Below are 23,158 nucleotides of genomic sequence, written 5' to 3' on the forward strand. Positions count from 1 at the left end.
ATATGTGTTCAGTTCTGTTAAAAGGTCTTTGACCCTAAACATTATGCTTCTCTTTCCACAGATTATGCTGAGCTGCTAAGATTTTTGCTGTATTTTCTGTTTTCATTCCAGAAACATAAGAAAACTCTATCATTCTGACCATGAACACATTTTTGGTGTCCTGAATTTCCATTTAGAATGCCTAGAACATTTTTCATTCATGGTTGCATAGTTTCAATGCTCTTTCTTAAATGTTCTTTTGGGTGGGAAGAATAACAGTAATTTGCTGTTGCAGATAACCATAAATAACATTTTCCATGAAACCTATAGATGGAAATTGCATTTGTACTTTGCCATTTATCATTGTGGAAGACATTTCCACTTTTGTCTTTTTTTCTTTAATGCACACAGAATTGAAGACAATTGAGAGTACAACTCTGGCTGTCATGTCCTTGTATTACAAATTGCATTTGAAAAGACGTGTCTGATTACTTAGATGAGATTCTATTTATTTTTCAGCAAATCAAATCAATTCGTATTTCATATCCACATGAAATCTACATCTGTCATCTGAAACAATCATGAAAAATCCAGGAAGAATGTGTAATCTCAAGCCTCATCAGACCAATAAAACCTTTTTGTGAATAAGCAGGCTTAGCACAAGATGCTTAAGCAATGGAAACTGAAAATAGTCTCTCAATGAATTTTTCAACAGCAAATTATTTCAAACATCCTGCAGGATATAAATGGAAATTAGCAAAAGTAAATTGAACATTGATATATCAGGAAGAACTCAAAGAGTGAGAACTGTTTCCATAATCTATCTGATGGCAAATTTAAGGTGCAAGAAGGATTATATTATTCGAACATACGTTGTTTAGGTTTTCCTGACATCAACTGGGATGATACTAAATCCATTATGTTTCCACAGTAAAGACAATGTGAAATGTCAAAATAATCTGATTATTCCGCTATAAATCAGATAACTTTATATTTTACTGCTGTGGTTCATTCATATACTGCTGTGGTTCACACTGCAGTAAAATAGACATTTCTCTGATATTATATATAAATATAACAGTCTGAAGAAGGGTCTTGACCCAAAACGTCGCCCATTCCTTCTCTCCAGAGATGCTGCCTCACCCGCTGAGTTACATCAGCATTTTGTGTCTACAGGGTCTTGACCCAAAACGTCGCCCATTCCTTCTCTCCAGAGATGCTGCCTCACCCGCTGAGTTACATCAGCATTTTGTGTCTACATCTGGACAGTATTTTTTTCACTGGAAGTTGATTTAAATTTAGATAAGGCGAGAAATTATTCTGTTATCAGTATGGATGTTTCCAAAACTTCCCATTCATTATTTTTTCCTCTAACTCCATATTTGTAATTATCAGTTTTCAAGATAATCCTCGAAATCCCTGCATTATTATCTGCCCCATTGCCATCCTAGTATCAGATATCATGACAACCTATTTCTCATCCAGAAATGTGTCAGAATGATTTAAAACTCTTGCATAAGGCACACATTCCTTGTTTACTAATCGTACAATTTTTGTCCCACCTTTCTGTCACCATTCACTTTTCTGAATTACTGTGACAATATTTCCACTTAAATGTCAATATGTTAACTAACACACTGTAGTTTAAATATTTGGGCTCTTGTTATGCACATCTATTTCAGAGGATTTAAATAAAAATAAAAATTGCATCCACATGTAATTAGAATCAGTTGCCAGGGGTAAATGAGAAGTTGATTTACTTATTTAAATACATTTAAAATTGTATCCACATATCAGAAATAGATGAATCAATGCCCCAAATTCTTAAATTCTCATTTATTTTCCTATTCAGTATTAAAATTCCATGGTGTAATTAACAATCGTATATGGAAATAAATTATTTGCCAAAGAAGCAGACCTTAATTTTAAATCAAAGTCAGGATACCTATATAATTTAGTGTTGCATTATGACCTTTAATGTCCAATTCAACTTGGCTCACACTGTGTGAGCTGTGTTGCTCAGAAATTGCACACTTTCTGCTTTGGAATTAAAGTCCAATCTCATCAAATATTAGAGGAGTTTGGTGTTATGTTTTTGGTCTTTTCCACTCCCATGGTCACACCCGTCCCTTGTTAATCTCCTCCAGCTCTGTAGCTGGAGATGCCAGTTATCTATCTTGGCCATATAGTCTTGACCCAAAATGTCACCGGTCTATGTTTTCCAGAGATGCAGCCTGCCGAGTTACCCCATCACAGTAACTCCTTGTACCTCTGGGTATCCCCTAACTTGGTCCTTCAGTGGTACCTTTTGGTACAAGTTCCTAAGCATTAGAATCATTTCCCCAATGCTCTCACTCTCTTTATACTTTTTTTCTTTTTATTAATCTAATTCTTTAAACAAAATTTAGAATATCCTTTTTAGAATCCCTTCACATGGCTGAGCAATATTTTTGTTTCATAACATTGTGGTGAAATGTAGAACATTTTTAGTGAATTAAAGGGGTTGTCCCACTGCGGCGACCTAATTGGCGAGTTTAGCAGAGTTTGCGCTTGACATACTCGCAGCATGGTCGACACAAGATCCTAGGAGGTCTTTGTAACTCTCCTTCATGCTCGAGAGTAGTCCCCGTGTACTCGAGGCCTCAGCTAGTCTGCGGCGTATTTTTCAACATGCTGAATAATCCCTGCGAATGTGAAAAAATCAATATTTTTTTTTACTCGTAGGTTTAGTCGAAGTAGGTCATAGTAGGTTGGCATGTTATACATAGGTAGTCGAGGGTAGTCGAAGGTTGTCGTAGATAGTCTTCAACATAGTCAAAGGGATGTCAAAGGAGATCGAAGGAGGTCGTCTTCACTCTCCACTTCTTCCTCGTGTCTGGCTATCTTCTATATCACGTCTTTCTGGTCGGTCAGTGACAGTTGACGGCTGGTGGTTGCAGAATTGGATACTTCAGTCAGTCACTGTGGTACAGTTTCTGTCGTCAGCATTGCCTGGCATGTGCCACGTGGTGGCTTCTGCTTGCATCCCACTCAACACTATTTGGTGTCCAATTTTCCCGAAGCTAGTTGAAGCTAGTCTTCAACATGACCCCTTTTCAAACTCTCCTAAATTCTTCTAAACTCGCCAATTAGGTCGCCGCAGTGGGACAGCCCCTTAAAGGTGCTAAGTAATAGCAGAAGCAATTCTCACTTTCTAAATCACTAGGCCTTCATGTCTCTTCCCCTTCCTCAGCCTTCGGGCTCCTCCTCCTCCTTTTTCCTTTCTTCTTCCCGCCCCCCCCCCATCTCTCATCAGTCTGAAGAAGGGTTTCGGCCCGAAACGTTGCCTATTTCCTTCGCTCCATAGATGCTGCTGCACCCGCTGAGTTTCTCCAGCATTTTTGTGTACCTTCATTTTTTGGATGTCGATTTCTTTTCCTTGCTCTTAACTTATTAATAAAGTTGATAACCAATCCATTATGTTCCCATGGATAAATATGACAAAATATCAAGATTATTTCATTATCCAGCTAACCACATGAGAAACTTCCATGTTACTGTAGAAAAATATGAACTGCAGGTGCTTCTTTACAAAAAAAGGAAACAAAGTGCTGTAGTAACTTAGCATTTCAAGTAGCATTCCTGGAGAACATAGGTAAGCGACGTGTTGGGTCAAGACCCTTTACTGTAATGATAAAACACAGAATTTATCATGAATGTGCGTAGCCTATTTTATTATATGATCAGATGAGTTACTCCAGCATTTTTTTCCATAAACCAGCATCTGCAATTCCTTGCTTCTCGCCTACTTTTATATTTGACAAATCTTAATTATTTATATTTGGCCAAAGAATATTTCCAATTCATTGTAGCTTTCATAGTATCTTTAGAATTCTTGACAGAAAATGGGAAGGTGAATACTTTAAATGATGGCCAAGGTGAGGGTTGCTTGCAAAACAATCCTACTGCCAATTTTCTATACTAATGCCAATTTTGTTTGCCAAGACATTGCTTGGTTGAACAGTGTATACTAAGAACTGAAAGCCTTTTGTATGTTCGAAAATGTTACAGTTTCATGTTGCCATCTTGATGTTTCCAATGAAACAGTGCCTGAGAATACTTATGGGACAGTAATATAGTGATTCAAATGCACAGAGTGCATGAGGTACTTCCAATGTTCAAAAACTAAATGGACAGCAAATTACAGAATAAATTGTTTCACAAACATAAGCAAGCAAACATTTCTCAATCTGAAAAGAACCTATTGATTCTAAAAAAAACCAAGTAATTTACCCAGCTAGTGAGATTTAACTTTTTTCCCCAGGGTGTAAATGTTAAAGACTGGAGGGCATAGCTTTAAGGTGAGGGGGCAAAGATTAAAGGAGATGTGCAGGGGCAAAGATTAAAGGAGATTGCCAGGGGTTGGTGCTGGAGGCAGATATAACAGTGGCATTTACCAGGCCCATGGGTATGCAAGGAGGATAGAGATATGGATGACATGCAGGCGCAGATTAGTTTAACTTGGCATCATGTTTGGCACAGACGTGAGCAAAATGACCTTTTCCTCTGGTGTACTGTTCTATGTTCCAAAAGGAAGTTACTACCATTTTGATTTCTTCAGCTGACTTCTTTTGACATAAGTTTTAACAAATGACATTGGAGAACATTTGTGATTCTCTTCAGCTACTACTTGAAATGATGAGGCAATAAACTATCCTGGTCTCTTCCTCACTGAAGAAACACTCTGCTATAATGTACTCACTTCACACTCTGACAAGTACTGCCCCTGTGATTAACCATATAACCATATAACCATATAACAATTACAGCACGGAAACAGGCCATCTCGGCCCTACAAGTCCGTGCCGAACAACTTTTTTCCCCTTAGTCCCACCTGCCTGCACTCATACCATAACCCTCCATTCCCTTCTCATCCATATGCCTATCCAATTTATTTTTAAATGATACCAATGAACCTGCCTCCACCACTTCCACTGGAAGCTCATTCCACACCGCTACCACTCTCTGAGTAAAGAAGTTCCCCCTCATATTACCCCTAAACTTCTGTCCCTTAATTCTGAAGTCATGTCCACTTGTTTGAATCTTCCCTACTCTCAAAGGGAAAAGCTTGTCCACATCAACTCTGTCTATCCCTCTCATCATTTTATAGACCTCTATCAAGTCCCCCCTTAACCTTCGTATTGCCTGAGTATTGAGTATTGCCTGAGTATTCGTATTGCCTGAGTATGTACCTGAGTATTACTCAGGTACATACCATGTGCCAATGCTTAAGTACAGATTGGTATCTAACTCACATTACACATTATTCCCTCTACATTTCTTCCTGAATATCCTTCCTGATATGAAATACAATGGAATTATATTGATTTATTCTTTGTGCACCAGCCAAAATCTCAGGAAGCAAATCCCCAGGATGGCACAATGGTTCAACTGATAGAGTTGCTGCCTCACTGCACCAGAAAGATGGGTATATTCCTGACCTTGAGTGCTATCTCTGTGGAGTTTGCACATTCTCCCTTTGATCGCATGGGTTTCGTCCAGGGCCTCTGTTTTTTTCCAAAAGATGTGCAGGTTTGTGGGTTAATTAGCATCTGTAAATTGCCTCCAGTACGCACTGAGTAGATGCAAAAGTGGGATAACATAGGACTAGTGTGAGCAGTAGTCGGCATTAACTTGGGCAAAATGGCTTGAATTAACTTATAATCAATTAAATCAATCAATTCAGATGCAGGACTTTGTACTTTGGAAATTAAAGTACATTGTTTTGCAATTAGTGCGATTTTATCAGACAAGCAACAAGGAGAGGATGTATTTAAGAAACTTCCAGAGTTTATGTGAAGAGTCCACAAAGTACAATTGACAAACTGCCCAAAGTTTGATCATGAGGCTCAGTTTGTGGCGGTAACAGGCTCTAATTGATACCCTTTAATGTGAGTTATTACTATTTCAAGAATCTGATGCAGAAGAAACACTCCCTGCATAGCTGCTGTGGATTTGGCCTCTGTCTTTATGACCTGAGAAGTGTGAGGTGTTACAGAGAAGTGTGAGTTGTTAGATTTTGGGATGTCTAACAAGGGCAGGACCTGTACAGTGAATCGTAGGCCTCTGAAGAGCGTTCTAGAGCAGAGAGATCTAGGAGTGAAGGTGCATGGTTCCTTGAAGGTCGAGTCGCAGGTAGATAAGGTGCTCAAAAAGGCTTTTGGCACATTGGCCTTCATCAGTCAGAGTATTGAGTATAGATGTTGGGAGGTCATGTTGCAGTTGTATAAGGTGTTGGTGAGACCGCATTTAGAGCATGGTGTTCAGTTTTGGGCACCATGTTATAGGAAAGATAATGTCAAGCTTGAAAGAGTTCAAAGATTTATGAGGACGTTTCCAGGACTATAGGGTCTGAGTTATAGGGAGAGGTTGAGTAGACGGGGTCTCTATTCCTTGAAGAGCAGGAGAATGTGGGGTGATCTTATAGAAGTGTACAGTATAAAATCATGAGAGGAATAGATTGGGTAGATGCACAGAATCTCTTGCCCAGAGTAGAGGAATCGAGGAGCAGAGGGCATATGTTCAATGTTAAAGCCACCTCCATCGTGCCAGTGCCAAAACACTCCACTGCGGCAAGCCTCAATGACTTCCGCCCAGTTGCACTTACCCCCATCATCACCAAGTGCTTCGAGAGGCTGGTCCTGGCACACCTCAAAAGCTGCCTACCCCCCACACTGGATCCCTATCAGTTTGCCTACCGCAAGAACAGGAGTACGGAGGATGCCATCTCAACGGCACTTCACTCCGCCCTCTCCCACCTTGACAACAGAGACACTTATGTAAGAATGCTGTTCATCGATTTCAGCTCAGCATTCAACACCATTATTCCATCAAAACTGATCACCAAACTCGGTAACCTGGGCATCGACCCCTCCCTCTGCAACTGGATACTGGACTTTCTACCCAACAGACCCCAGTCTGTGAGGTTAGACAAGCACACCTCTTCAACCCTCACCCTGAACACCGGCGTTCCTCAGGGCTGTGTGCTGAGCCCCCTCCTCTACTCCCTCTTCACCTATGACTGCACACCTGTACATGGTACTAACACCATCATCAAGTATGCAGATGATACAACGGTGATTGGCCTCATCAGCAACAACGATGAGCTGGCCTACAGGGAGGAGGTCCAGCACTTAGCAGCATGGTGCGCTGACAACAACCTGGCCCTTAACTCCAAGAAGACCAAGGAGCTCATTGTAGACTTCAGGAAGTCCAGAGGCGGCACGCACACCCCCATCCACATTAACGGGACGGAGGTGGAACGTGTTTCTAGCTTCAGGTTCCTGGGAGTCAACATCTCTGATGACCTCTCTTGGACCCACAATACCTCTACTCTGAACAAGAAGGCTCATCAGCGTCTCTTCTTCCTGAGGAGACTGAAGAAGGTCCATCTGTCTCCTCAGATCCTGGTGAACTTCTACCGCTGCACCATCGAGAGCATCCTTACCAACTGCATCACAGTATGGTATGGCAACTGCTCTGTCTCCGACCGGAAGGCACTGCAGAGGGTGGTGAAAATTGCCCAACGCATCACTGGTTCCACGCTCCCCTCCATTGAGTCTGTCCAAAGCAAGCGCTGTCTGCAGAGGGCGCTCAGCATCGCCAAGGACTGCTCTCACCCCAACCATGGACTGTTTACCCTCCTACCATCCGGGAGGCGCTACAGGTCTCTCCGTTGCCGAACCAGCAGGTCGAGGAACAGCTTCTTTCCGGCGGCTGTCACTCTACTAAACATCGTACCTCGGTGACTGCCAATCACCCCCCCCCCCCCCCCCCCCCCCCCCCCCCCCCCCCCCCCCCCCCCCCCCCCGGACACTTATTATTTATTTTTTATTCAAATCGTTTGCTATGTCGCTCTTCAAGGGAGATGCTAAATGCATTTCGTTGTCTCTGTACTGTACACTGACAATGACAATTAAAATTGAATCTGAATCTGAATCTGAATCTGAATCTGAATCTGAATCTGAAGGGGAAAAGATTCAATAGGAATCCGAGGGGTAACTTTTTCACACAAAGGGTGGTGGGTGCATGGAACAAGCATTTACCAGAGGAGGTAGTTGAGGCTGGGACTATCTCAACTTTTAAGAAACAGTTAAACAGGTACATGGATGGGACAAATTTGCAGGGATATGGACCAAGTGCAGGCAGGTGGGACTAGCGTAGCTGGAACATGTTGGCCGGTGTGGGCGTTGGGCTAAAGTATCACTCTATGACCTCTTTTCCTTTCTGTTCCTTTCTCTTACCTCTCTACTTCTAGATACAAAAGCAATCCTATAGTGTAATCATCTGAATAGAGCCCCAAAATAGCAGCATAAGCAAATACATTTTCAACACCAAAACATGCATGAGACCATAAATTGCAAAAAAACAGCCAACCTACACCATGTTCTGAATAATCTTAATTCTGCCATGTTATTGGGTTAGTTTATTGCACTGCACAATACTAAGCTCATAAAATGTTCCTAACATTATGTGCATGATCTGAATTTGAATATTTTTCATAACAATTTCAACAATTCCAATATATGTGGATGACTTAAGAACATTCCAATTAATCCCAACTACAGCCTTCCATCAGTCATAGAGAAGTTGTTTAAGAAGATTCTGAAATATTTGATTTATTCTCAATGAATGAATATTTTGTACAGGGGAGATCATGTCTCAAAAATCTGATGGAGTTGTTTTAGAAGGTAACAACGTAATTTGATGAAGACAGAGGAGTAGATGGACCTCAGTAAAGCTTTTGGCAAGGTTCTGCGTGGTACGATGAGCAGGTTAAGGCAAATGGGATCCGATGAATGTTGGCAAATTAGATCTAAAATTGGCTTGGTGATAGAAAGCAGAGGGTAGTGGTGAATGGATGTTTTAGTAAAACTGTTGGCAAGGTTCTGCATGGTATGCTTTGCAGAAGGTTAAGGCCAAAGAGATTCAATGCATTTTGGGCAAACTAGATCCAAAATTAGCTTGGTGATAGGAGCCAGCGGATAGTAGTGGATGGACGTTTATAAGTGGAAAATTGTAATAATTGATGTACTACAAGAATCAGTGCTGGGACCTTTGTTGTTTGTAATATATATAAATGACTTGGATGAGAATATATAATGAATGAATATGAATGAATGAATGAATGAATGAATGAATAATGTTTTGGCCAAGTATTCACATACAAGGAATTTGCCTTGGTGCTCCGCCCACAAGTGACAACATGACATACAGTGACAGTTAAGAATGAGACATAAAACATTAAACATTAATAATAAAACATTATTGATATATGGTCTGAACAGCATGAAAATTGGCATGAAAATGAGTGGAGTTATAAAGAGCAAAGGTGGTTTTCCGAGTCCGCAGCACGACATAAATCAGAAAGTTGAATGGTGGTTGGTAGAATTAAATATGGACAAGTGTGAAGTAATGCAATTTGGGAAATCAAATTTTGGTAATCATAATCATAATCAACCTAATTCTTAATATTAGTTTATTAGGGTGCAAATCCATAGTTCACTGAAATTGGCAATTTGAGAAGATAGTGTAATTAAGGTATTTGGTTTGTTGACCTCATAAGGAAGTCATGGAATATAAGAGTTGGGACCCTATGCTGAACTGAATAAAACATTGTGTAGCTTCCACAAAGGTATTGTGTACAGTTCTGGTAACCACGTTGCAGGAAGCAGTTATCGAGCAAAAGTGAGTAATCAAGATTTTGCTTTAATTGGAGAGCAACATTTAATTTGAATGTAGGAGGTTGAGAGATGATTTATAGAGGATTATAAAAGAAGGGCTATATTTTGAATAGTAATTTCCCCAGGATTGTGGTGTCTTGGACTGTTGATCATAGGTTAAAGGTGAGGGGAGAAAAATGTAAGGAGATATTGGGTGTATGTTTTTCACACAGATGGTGGTTATTATCTGGAATGAGCTGCCAATACAGGTGGTAGAGGCAGATACAATTATAATTAAAAGGCACTGGATAGCTACATAGATATGAAAGGCATGATAAGTGTAAAGGGCCTGTCCTACCGGCGTCCTAAGCTGCGAGTTTAGAAGAGTTTGCCCTGGACTCAAATGCACAGCATGGTCGACACAAGGTCCTAGGAGGTTGTATGAGGTGGCTGGAACTCTCCTTCATGCTTGAGGTAGGTTCCCGCCTACCCACGGCCTCAGCTAGGTCTCAGAAAAATTTTCAGGATTTGAAAGATTTTCCGCGAGCAACATTTGGTCGGCATGGGTCTTTTTCACTCGTAGTGAAGTGAAGAGGGGTTGCTATTTACTTACAAGCGCTCAAAGGCAGCCGTCGGCCATCTCCTTCGCTGACTGGGCATTTTGATTGGCTCATTGGAGTTTCACGACCTAGGAAGACCTACCGGTACGTAAAATGCCCGTTAACTTTATTAAATTTCTTAAAAGTGTCTCCACTGGTTCTCCCCCCCCCCCCCACTTCTCTCCCCTTCTCCTCCCCTTCTATCCCCTTCTCACCCCCCCCCTTCTCTTCACTTCTCTCCTCTTCTGTCTCCCTTCTCTCTCCCCCCTTCCCCCCGCACTCTCTAAATGACTTACAGTACTCTGTGGCAGCCGTTTACCTTCCTCTTCATTGCGCAGACAGCGCTCCTCCACTTTTTCTGTCCCCACCTTCGCGATGTTTGTGTGTGTGTGTGTGTGGTGTGTGTGTGTGTGTGTGTGTGTGTGTGTGTGTGTGTGTGTGTGTGTGTGTGTGTGTGTGTGTGTGTGTGTGTGTGTGTGTGTGTGTGTGTGTGTGTGTGTGTGTGTGTGTGTGTGTGTGTGTGTGTGTGTGTGTGTGTGTGTGTGTGTGTGTGTGTTCGGCGCGCGCGCGCTGCGGTCGATCGATGCAGCTCGTGGTTCGGTCGATCTAACTCGCGGTTTCAACAAGGCCGGTCGATCCAGCTCGAGGCTTTCCAGGAGAGTGCACTCGAGCTTGAAGGTCGAAGGCACTCTTCTGGACTCGCGGATTAGGTCGCCCAAGTGGGACAGGCCCTTAATGAAGACAAGTGAGATTAGTGCAGACAGGCAGCACAGTCAGCACAGTCAGCACAGTCAGCATTGATAAGGTGAGTCAGAAGGTCTGTTTCTTTGCTGTACAATTCTATGATTCTATTGTGTAGACTTCTGGCACCAGATAGAATGTTTGGTATTGATCCTTTCCAATTACCAGTCCTGATTCATCCTTCCACTTGATTTGCTCTTCCGCTGCCTTCATTCTTCTGTAATTCAAAGCTGAACATCTGCATGTTACCATTCCCTCCACCCACAGCTCACCAACTCCAATCCCTCATTTGGGATTTGACATTTGAGTTCATTTCAAATTTGTTCTGATCACTGTGATCCCGGTGATCCCTAGGTACTTGAGTGTAGTACTTTGGGTCCTCAGCTCCCTGATACTCTGGCCTATCATTTCTCTGCAATCAATCAAAAACTAATCATTGCAGTGAGGGGAACGACCATACAGAATGGTAAATTTCCAGCTTGCAAGAAAAGTCTGGAGGAACACTGTGCAAAGCAAAATTGATAACATTCTGAGAGAGAACATTACTTTGAGGTGAGAGATTCTTTTCTGGTCAATTAACAAGTTTATTTGGAAGTACCCGGCTCCTTGCAAAATATTAAAAAATGTGTTAACACATCTGTGGAAAATAGGGGCCATAGGAATGTTTTACATAAAAAAGTATTGTTATGTGTAACTTAGAAGCTTAATGGCAAGATAACAAAATAAGAGTTTGATATATGTAAACAAATAAGTGGAGCTCCTTGTTGGCAGCTTTGCAAAAATAATGATTATGAAAGTGCACACCATAGTCACATGTACTTAGTAACTAAGTAAATAGAGCAAAAAGTTTGGAGTGGTGTCAATGGTCAGCACAGATTTATAATTCCCTGATCACAATACCCTCCAATGAGGTAATGCAGAGCTCATTGCATGCCTACTTATCCAATGATCTTATTAAATGTGTCTTTTCATGACAAACTTAATGTGAGATAAATTTGAAGGGCACTGTGGAGAACAGCAAGATTGTAGACAAGCCCAGAACATGAGCGACTGGGGTTTAATCCATTCCACATTGATAGGATGAAGCTTTCCCTATCTGCCGACAGAGAAAGTCCCATGTAAAATATATTTTGTTTGTCATTATCGAAGTCCTCGTGGACCTAAGCATGCAGAATAGAACCAACCTTAATCTAAGTTGAAGTTCCACTATATTGATAATATCACTAAATGTCAAACTGTGCAGGAGGATTCCTATTCAGAATCTGGCACTGTATCATTATTAAATGGAGCTTTACTCTGCACTCAGTCATACCATTATTGCCAGTGTATTTAAGAATCAAAATGTTTCCCATCCACTCCTTTGGTAAGCACAGAATGAAACCGACAGGATAAAAAATAGAAGCACAAGATTCAAATATCAATTCCTAATGCTAAAGCTTAAAAATAAACGAAAGCTAAAAAATTACAGTGGTGAAAGTTTAAGACACCAAGAAAGGAAAAAAAAATTAGCACAACTTTTTACACATTTATATCGGTTCAGTCAGTGAGGAGAACACACTGGAACAATGTTCACAAAGAGATTATTCCTTAAATTCAGAAATGTAAACATTTGATGCTGTTTCTTTGTTCAAAAATTGTTTCTGGCAACAAACCTATTTGCATAAAGATGTCATTATAATTATACACCTCCACAGATAAGCGACATCTGATGTAACTGTTCACAGCAAAAAAGTAAGTTGTTACAGTTACCAAAGACTTAAAGTGAGGAAGCATTAAAGTCCTCACTCATCTGCATGTGTGACCAATTTATTTTTAAGAGATCTTGGCAGCCCAGATGAGAACCAACAGATTCCTATTATTAGGTTTTGGTGTGTGTTGGGGAGCTGATCGATGAAGAGGCAGGGGCTGGTAATCTTAGTGGGTGTGAGACAAGATTGGTGGTTGAAGGAGATGGGGGGGGGGGGGGGGGGGGGGGGGGGGGTGGGAGACAGTGTTAATTTATGTGAATCAATGGGTGGGTTTGGGGAGGGAGGGAGTGGAAAAAGTATGAGTATGTGAATGTTTGAAGTTCTTTTAAATGGAGAGACACGGTAATCTCGTTGTATGTGATGCATGCAATGACAATAAAGCATTCTGATTCTGATTCTGATGGGATATTAGGGTTTAAAAATGGCATCACTGCACTTTAATGATAGTAACCAACATTGTGGTAATGAGCACAAAACACAAGAAGATAGGAGATCAAATAGGCAACTGAGCTCTTCAATCCTGCCCTGCCATTCAATCTGATCAAGCCTGAGTTATATTGACCTCAACTATGTTTCTTGCCAGTTCTTATACTTCAAGTTTTCAAATTTTCAAATATTTGTCAACCTCTACCTTATATATTCCATATGCTCTGTCCCACCAGCCCCGGGGACAGAGAATTCCAGAGATTTACCATCTCCTGAGAGAAGTTTCTATGCATTTAAGTTTTAAATGATTAATCATTTATCTTGTAGCTACTGTATGTTGCCCTTGTTCATAAATCTTCCTAGTTAAAACTTCTCATTATGTACACAATCAATCAAGCGTCTTGTTTGTTGAAATTAATTGAATCCTCACTCTTCTAAACTCTAAACTAAAGTCCCATAAAGATCACAATCTTCAAATCAAGGTTAATTGAATAGCATTGTCTATGTATTCTGTGTTATGCCACACAGTGTTGTTTTAGCCTATCAACTCTGATCTGGGCAGTCAAACTTTAAAGCAACACACCAAAATAAAAGTATAGGAAGGAGCTGCAGATGCTGGTTTAAACCAAAGATAGACACAAAATGCTGGAGTAACTGGGTGATGTTTCGGGTCAAGACCCTTGAGATCATCAGTCTGAAGGAGAGTCTCGACCCAAAACATCACATTCTTTCTCTCAATAGATGCTGCCTGTCATGCTGAGTTAATCCAGCATTTTGGGTCTAAAATATAAGTAGTGCTCTTCCAGTCAGAGGGTAATGTTACTCCATTGGTGTTTGTGGAAGGTATGTTCCTTTTACAAAGGGTTATGGAAACCCTGCAGAATTATAACTCGGATCTCTTGGCAGGTACCCAAGAAGATCTCTGTAAGAAGTCATAAAAAAAGAGTGAAGTCAATGATTGCTTGCACTTTGGAGATAGATGCTTGCTTTGCAGAAATCTTTGTGCCCTTTGCCTGCTCCGGTGGGGTGCAGGAAAGCAGATACATCCTTTTCTCTTGGAGTATTAATACTGGGTTAGCTCTTCAGTGCTGCTGTGAGTAGCAAATGGTGCTATGTGTCAAAGATCAGGAGCAGCTGGGAAGTTGAGAAAGACTTTGACTTTGGCCTCCACATGCACAGCTGTCCAAGCACTTGCGTGACCCTTTCATTTGAAGTGGCATGGAATCTCAAATCACTGTGTGGAAAGAGTGTGGTCCTTTAAATATCACAAAGAAAACAGGTTAATTAAAATTAGGAGGTTCTGTGTAAAATATCTAATTTTCTGGTCTGGTGTTGAAAATCACAGCCATCTGTAGTTAGGTTTTTATGCTACTGTTGATAATAATCTCAGTTTTTTATGCAGAAGATCCTTGAACAAGCAGGAATCCTGCTGGATAGGCTGGAGAAAAAAATTCTGATGGGCACTGAGATAGCCAGACGTGGACAGAATATTGGAAACACAAGGAACTGGAGATGCTGCAATCTTGAATAAAACACAAAATGCTGCAGTCACCAAGTGCTGGATAAAATATTGTTCAGTTCAAGGTCAACTTCATTTTCAACTAGACACTTCTGTACTTATTTGGAGCAAGAGTTTCTTGGACAATGCTATCATTGAATTGATTAGAAGAGAGGAGAAAAAAAGAGTTGCAGTAATGACTATTGAAAGCAAAGATTGGGTTTAATATGGCTCAGACGATAATTCCAAAAGAAAATGCATTGTAAGTGATAGGAGAATATCCATTTCATTTTTTTAATACTATTTTCATACCAGAGGTGAGATCATTACAGAAATGTGAATAAACCTTTTGTCCATTTGCATACGTTTATATTGTACACGTTTGCATTGGTCGACATGGTGGCGCAGCAATAGAGTTGCTGCCTTACAGATTCGGAGACCGGGGTTTGATCCTGACCACGGGTGCTGTCTGTACAGAGTTTGTACATTCTCCCCATGACCACGTGGGTTTTCTCTGAGATCTTCGGTTTCCTCCCACTCTCCAAAGATGTGCAGGTTTGTATGTTAATTGGCTTGGTATAAATGTAAATTGTCCTAAGTGTGTGTCAGATCGTGTTAATGTGCGGGAATTGTTGGTCAGTGCAGACCCGGTGGGCCGAAGAGCCTGTTTTCACACTGTTTCTCTAAAATTAAAAATAAAAAGAACAAAACACCAAGAAGCCTAAATAGTTCATTATTTCATAAACATGCTTGCACATGTGAAGCAACAGGACCTGAACATTTCTCTCTATAGTCTATGATTTTCATTCTTTGTTTCTCCAAGAAAGTCCTTCTCTCTGTATTATAGCTGCAGAGTGAGGTCATTTTCAATTTGCCTCAATTTCTACAGATTTCTGTATGCGAAGACAAGGTGAAAAAAGAAAATGGCTTGTGTGATGTGTGTTTCTAAAGAAAATTGTTCAGATATCACATATCAAAGATGATGCTGTTTGTTCATAACCGACTGCTCAGCCACTCTTGGAAAATGTCACATACATCATAGCATTCCCCACGTGATTCTTTACTCTGTGTTTACTGCCTTATATTGCATTTAAATAGCGTTTGTAAATCATGATAGATTAATCTTATTTTCATACTTTATTTAGCTATCCTTTTAAAGATTTTTATAAAATGTGATAATAAATAGCTGGATATGAAAAACCGCATCTATCTTATCCCTAGACAATTTACTTTCAGGGATTTTCACAATTATCATTAAAAAAATTACTCTGGTTCAGCATTGAGCTTGTATATTACCTCGTAACTGTTGCTGAACATCATAGATCCTCAGTCCAAACAATGGTGGTCTTTCCTTTCGAAGCAATGTAACATTTCTTGTCATCAAATCCAGTTGAAAAATTGATCCATTTGTATATTCAGTCCAGAAAATAAATGTTCCATAATAGGACAAGCCAAAGGGGTGATTCACTTCCTTGCCGCCATATACTATCTGAAATATTGGGGAAAAAATGCAAGCGCTAAATATAAATAACGTTAAACTGGATAGAAGCTGGTAACAGAAGATAATAAATCAGTAAAGATGATACTTATCTTATACGAGAAGCATTCTGTAAAAATGTTATCTCTTGATCGCAAGCAAAAAATATAATCAGTTTGCAAAACTGGATTGTTTATAGTTATTATACATCAACATGAAATGTGATAGTCATTTTAATAGTTTCTTTCAGGAGCATTGCAGACTAATGAAGATGGCCTCGTGAGAGTGCAAACTTTGAGTATTTTTGGACTCGTTAAGCTTTTTGTGGTTCTGATATTGTGCTTTGTTTACATCAGATACAGTTAGATTGGGTTGACATGGCCAAAGAGAACTGTTGGAACCATCTCGATAAGTACTACTCAGACATGAGCAAATGCTATAGAAAGGTCACATGCCAGTAAATCTGAATGTATGCTATATCATTGATCTCACCATTCAACCTGACATCAAGTTGAGTGATGGGATGGGAGCGTTTGACTGCACTGGGCCTACACTGGCTGGAGTTCAGAAGAATGAAGGGGGGAACTCATTGAAACATACAGAACAGTGAAAGGCTTGGATAGGGTGCATGTGGAGAGGATATTTCCACTAGTGGGAGAGTCTAGGTTTAGCGGTCATAGCCTCAGAATTTTACTTCGGAGTCACGTGAGTGACTACGTGAAGAACCCGCTCAGTGCGCAGGCACGGCATTACGCCAGCAACGCAACAGCGGCCCAGACGGGAGTCGGGCGCTCCCGCAACTAGCCTGAAAGAAGGAACGTTAGGTAAGTACCTACCTTAATCGGGCCTTGTGTTTTTTGCTCCAGGGGGAGCAAAGCAGCAGAGGAAGCGGCCCCCGTTCGACTCCAGCGAAGGAGCCGACAGTGGAGGGGGAGAGGCGGCAACGGGACCGCACACGCTGCGGACCACTGACAGGGTGCTGCGCTGATGCCAGTCCGCTGAACAGCTGTTTGACTAACAGCAGCGGACCGGAGGGAAATTTAAAATCCAGCCGGCAACCCCTGCAGACTCCCGACAAGGAGACTCGCCGCCCGAGAACCGCAAAAATGCCGACCGAAAACGGCAGGCAGCCTCTATCAACAGGTAAGACCAAACCTTACCAAAAATACAGGTTCTACAGAATCAACTTTCCTCAAGCTCTGGAAGCAGGCTGGAGACAGCAAAAACAAGTATGTCTGTTTCCCTAAGCCAGAGGAGGTCATGGAGCTAAAAAACTCCAGAAAAACGAGGGGTCATTGGCTGAATGCCAAGGGAGCTAACACTCCCACCCCAGTGCTATTGCACTAGCCATCTCCCTTGTCGAGGGATTGATGGGACCAGAGCTGGGCTGGTCAAAGAGGAGGGGTATAAGACCGAACCTCAGGGAAAAACGATCTCACGGAGGTAGGGCATATGCCTCCTCCACAGTATCTACAGTACCCCTCTGCTCCCTCTTTGATGCTAGCAAGGGAGACTAGGGCTGGGCTGGTCTACAACAAGGGCAGGCGGACGAGAGCAGAAGTATGCCAGGGGAGCAGGATCATGAAGAGCTGCTGGGTGTCGTTGGCCACTATACGGCACCTCCACGCGCAGGAAGACAACTGGAACCCAAGATGGCAGCCAGTATCAACCATCTCTCCAACAAAGCCCTGCAGGAGACGGCCCTTCTAGAAGCTTTAGAAGAGTACACAGCGCCAGAGAATTGAGAGGCACTAAAAGTAAAGAGTGTCAACGGTCAAATCTGGAGGCAGCTGGGTCAGCAGATTCGCAGTCAAGAGCTAAAAATGCAGCGAATTCTGAAGCTCCTAACATCGGCAATCACCGCCTTTGCTCATTCCACGGAACATACTAACATGACCACCTGCCAACAGGAGTATTAGCACTAATGTGCAATACACAATATGAGATCAACAATCTAAGGCAGGACAATATAAGACCTGCCCTCAACCCCAAATATGCGGGGCTATGCAAACCGCTGCAGCGGAAAGAGAGGCAGCTAAACCTGTGGGCCTCATGAGGGCAGGCCCGGGAACGAGCAGGACATCTCATCCAACACCCAGCTGGCAGCATCCCTCGGCATCCACCAGTCGACACCCACATCCAAGGACTGGTGAAAGCTCGGGGACTGCTGCTTATTACCCCCAAAGGTCTTTTTTAGACATGGGCCCGGAGCGGACCCCAGGGAAAATGCGCCGCCCCACCGACAGCACCAGCATACCAGCAAAACAGAGCCTTCATGAAGAAACAATGAACATGGAAGTAGGTGGTCTGGTTCCTGCCAGCTTACACAAAATAAGGGTGCCCTACTAACTGGGGGGCGATTACACTTGTTTAAAAAAGCATGGGGTACTGTCACAAATAACAAATATATACTCAACAGTACTAGTGGATACAAAATTGAATACAAATTGGGCATATTACGCCAGTTCAGCATGCGCCCCGAAGGGTATTTTTCCCTCTAAGAAAGAGAAGCGAGAAGGACAAGCTGAACTAGAAAGGCTCATTGCAAAAGGGATCATTGAAAAGACCAAACATGAACCATGGGAATTTGTATCGAATATATTCACTAAAACTAAAAAAGATGGTGGATGTCGCATCATCATTGACCTAACATCACTAAATAAATCTGTTGAGTATATACACTTCAAGATGGAGACGTTTGTCACTGCCAGACATCTGATCTCCAAAGGATACTTTATGGCAAGCATTGATATTAAAGATGCTTACTATCTAATACCCATACACAAGGATCATTGTAGATACCTAAAATGTATCTGGATGGGGCAACTATGAGAGTATAGAGCATTGCCCAATGGTCTAACCTCAGCCCTAGACTATTTACAAAAATACTAAAAATAGCCATGAAAATATTAACAAAACAAAAGCATAGTCATGGCATATTTGGATGATATCCTCATATTAGGAAAAACAAAGGAATTAGCTGTGGCAGCAGTTCTAGCTACGAAACAGCTCCTTGAAACACTGAGGTTCGTCCTACACCCAGATAAATCAAAATTGAAGCCGCTAACTACCATGGATTATCTGGGCTTCAATATCAATTCAACCCATATGACTGTTACTTTGCCAAGGTGCTCGGGTCACTATAACCAAATCATGAATTTACCCACTGAAGCTATATCAGAACTACAGTGGTGGGCAGACAATGTTTGGCACAGTTTCAGCCCTATTATTATCACCAACCCCAACTTGGTTATTAAAAACCGATGCCAGTGCTTTAGGCTGGGGAGCAACTAACTCCATATCCAGCACAGGTGGCAGATGGACTAATTCAGAATCATCGTTACTACACACACTGGGCATCAACTATTTGGAAATGTTGGCCGCCTATTATGGGTTAAAAGCATATGCATTTAAAATGCAGCACGTGCATGTGCGGTTACGGATTGATAATACTATGGTGGTGGCTTATATTAACCATATGGCATAAAATCATTATCGTGCGACAAATTGGTCAAACAGATCTGGCAATGTTGTGTCGAAAGACATTTTTTACTATCGGCTGCCTATCTACTAGGTAAGCTAAAACACAGTGGCAGACACCAGGTGACGGGGGGAAAAATTTATGATAACATCGAATGGATGTCAAACCCAAAATATTTGCTAAAGTTATTAAGCAATATGGAACGCCAGATATCAATTTGTTTGCAACAAGACAGAATCACCAGTTACCTATGTATGTGACTTGGGAACCAGATCAGAGGCAGCAGCGGTAGATGCCTACAAGCTGGATTGGGGGAATTTCTGCTTTTGCTTTCCCTCCCTTCTGCCTCATCAGTCGGGTACTTTGCAATACAGATGGAATCTGCGTCTGGGATATTGATGGTGCCCGACTGGCCTACACAGCCATGGTTCCCAGTTCATCACGACATGGTGGTCGAGTCACCTATGGATTTCCCTAGTGGACCACGGTTGTTGACTCACCCAGTATCAGGCATAAGCCACCCATGCCATGAAAACATCAAACTCCTGGGTTGTAGGATTGAATAGACCTTACCAGGGACTGGGATTATCCAAATGAACCATCACCACCATGTCGGCATCCCTGCGAACAGCCACCAAGAAGCAAAATGGGAAAAATACTGCCAGGACGCAGGGACAACATACGAAACTACTCAACCACTGACGTGCTGGAGTTCCTGGGCCATCTACACCATGATGAAAAGATGAGTTACAGTGCCGTAAATACAGCACAAAGCGCCCTGTCTGCTTATTTAAAAACAGCAGGACAGCAGAGCATGGGATCCCATCCACTGATGATAAAACTTATGAAGGGCATTTACAATAACAAGCCCCAAAACCCAGGTATACCCAAGTATGGGATATCAGTGTGATATTGACATATCTCAGAGGATGGCCACCAGCTAGATCCCTCTGTCTTGAGCAATCTACGTTAAAAACGCTCATGCTTATGGCTCTCGTATCCGCTCACAGAGTCCAGTCACTCCATAAAACTAAGACTGGATAACATGGTGATCACCCCAGACCGTATCAAGTTCATCATTCTAGGTCTGGTAAAAAACAAAGCAGGCCAGGAACGCCCAATTCACTGGTGGTATTCCGGGCCTACCCACCAGAGCCTAGGTTGACTGTGGTGACCCATCTACACCAATATATAGACACAACCCACAATCTCAGAGGGAGAGAAAAAGCCCTATGGGTCAACCACAAGAAACCTCATAACGGGGTAACGAGCCAAACCACTTCAAGGTGGCTCAAACAGGTACTGAAAACTGCCGGAATAGACACTAAAACATTTAAATCCCATTCCGCTAGGGCAGCATCGACATCAGCGGCTGAACGAATGGACGTCCCGGTTGACCACATTCTCAATACGGCAGGATGGTCGAGGGAAACGACGTTCAGAATGTTTTTATTATAAACCGTTGATAAAGCCTGACTTAATTGCAGACAGAATATTACAAACTACAAATATTTAATTTAAGCTATTTATGTTGTTATTGTTAATAAATACCTTTCTGTTTCTTGAGAAAGCAGATCCATTGGTTGATTACGATAACACTTCCTCTCTCAAGAACTTCGGCAGTGAGTGAAATTAAAACTGTTACACGGTTTGAAATCACAGACCTTTAAAGTCTTCACGTAGTCACTCACGTGACTCCAAAGTAAAATAGTAAGATTAAACGAGTACTTACCAGTGCAAAGTTTGATCTGTATTTTATGAGGAGTTACGATGAGGGATTACGTGCCCTCCGCTCCCACCCTCATTACATAGATCAAACTAGTAAACTGATGTCTCCTTAATCTTTACTATGTTTACTTCAAATATTGTGTCTATCTGTGATTCCACATCGCTGCTTGGAAGTATGCCGCGCCTGCGCACTGAGCGGGTTCTTCACGTAATCCCTCATCGTAACTCCTCATAAAATACAGATCAAACTTCGCACTGGTAAGTACTCGTTTAATCTTACTATTAAAGGGCGTTTAGGAAGGAGATGGAGGAATTTCTTTGGTCAGAGGGTGGTGAATTTGTGGAATTATTTGTCACAGAAGGCTGTGGAGGCAAAGTCAGTGGATATATTTAAGGCAGGGAGAGATAAATTCTTGATTTGTGCAGGGGTCAGAGGTTATGGGGAGAAGGCAGGAGAATGGGGTTTGGAGAGTGAGAGATAGATCACCATGATTGAATGGCGCAGTAGAGTTGATGGGCCAAATTACCTAATTCTACTCCTATCACATGATGTTATGATGCCAAATTATTTTTTTGCTCACACCATGCAGTCACCCCAGAGTTTTGCTTCAGGGAGGAGAGATATGGGACTGGTAATTATCCTGGGTTCTGTCGCTGTTGTTCGCCCATTGGTAATGGCTGCTTAAAGGCAAACTAATGACCATGGCGGTCACAAATACCTATATGATTTATGAACCTAATTGCTGTTCTAGGCATGATATTTTGATATTTGCTTATATTGCAGGGGTGTCATTGGACTTTATAATGCATGAATGATACCTGCTCACCATATTAGAGGATCAGATGGGTAGTATCCAAATATATACCACTGCAAGGCTGAATTTCAAGGTCAAACTTTAATAGCCAAATTATGACCACATGTTTCTTTTGGCAGAATTCAAATGGTGCAAAAACCTTCTGGAAAATTAATCCTGATAATTGTTGAAATAATATTTCAATTTTCTGCTATGTTTGATTGTTTTATTTTGAGAACATTTACATTTTGATAGTGGATTCAAACTTTTCTTGTAAAATCTGTACTTGGTACCTTGTCATAGTCTTACAACGCCGGCCACATGTTCCATCTACACCAGTTCCACCTGTCTGCATTTGGCTCATATCCTTCTAAACCTGTCCAACCCATGTACCTGTCTAAATGTTTCTTCATTTCTTAAATTCTCCGTGTGCATAGAATTACACAATTAATAGAAACAGTACTTAAAAATCGCAAGCATACTTACCATTCTACCTGTGCCATTTAAAAATATTTTTTCAATATGATCATAGTATGCATCACACCAATATAGTATCCCACTGGTCAAGTCTAGGGTTAAACCATTAGGCCAAAGCATCATTGTTGTCACAAAGAGTTGTCGATTGGAGCCATCCATCCATGCTCTCTCAATTCTTCCTGTCATGTTGTCTATCTCTTCTTCTTCCCAATCTGTCCAGTACATCCATCTACATAGAGTAAGGATACAGTAGTGTATTAAAGCTTTGGTCAACATTAAACTTATAATGGCTTAAAAACTAAACTGCATAGTGGTGTTATTTTAGCACTGCACAATTAAACATTAATGAACTGCCATGACATATATGACCATGGAATCAGAGATTCCCAGCACAAAAATAGTCTCTTTGGCCCTTTCGAACGATGGTGCCGACCTGAACTCAACTCTTTTGCCTGTCTTTGACCCATATATCATTAAACTTGTATACCCTCGCACCTGTTCAAATGTCT

At 41.6% G+C, this 23,158-nt stretch overlaps 1 protein-coding gene across 1 annotated transcript in view; it reads right to left on the minus strand.

Annotated features, from left to right (window-relative positions):
- LOC129699151 (low-density lipoprotein receptor-related protein 1-like) overlaps nt 1-23,158 on the minus strand; it is an 877,455-nt gene that overhangs the window by 679,243 nt on the left and 175,054 nt on the right. Inside the window, exons 8-9 of the mRNA XM_055638819.1 lie at nt 22,636-22,878; nt 15,989-16,065 (exon numbers count right to left, since the gene is read on the minus strand). Of these exons, the coding sequence (XP_055494794.1) occupies nt 15,989-16,065; nt 22,636-22,878 (320 nt within the window). The remainder of the gene's footprint in view (nt 1-15,988; nt 16,066-22,635; nt 22,879-23,158) is intronic.

This window comes from Leucoraja erinacea, chromosome 7, assembly GCF_028641065.1.
Source record: "Leucoraja erinacea ecotype New England chromosome 7, Leri_hhj_1, whole genome shotgun sequence".
Lineage (NCBI taxonomy): Eukaryota > Metazoa > Chordata > Chondrichthyes > Rajiformes > Rajidae > Leucoraja > Leucoraja erinaceus.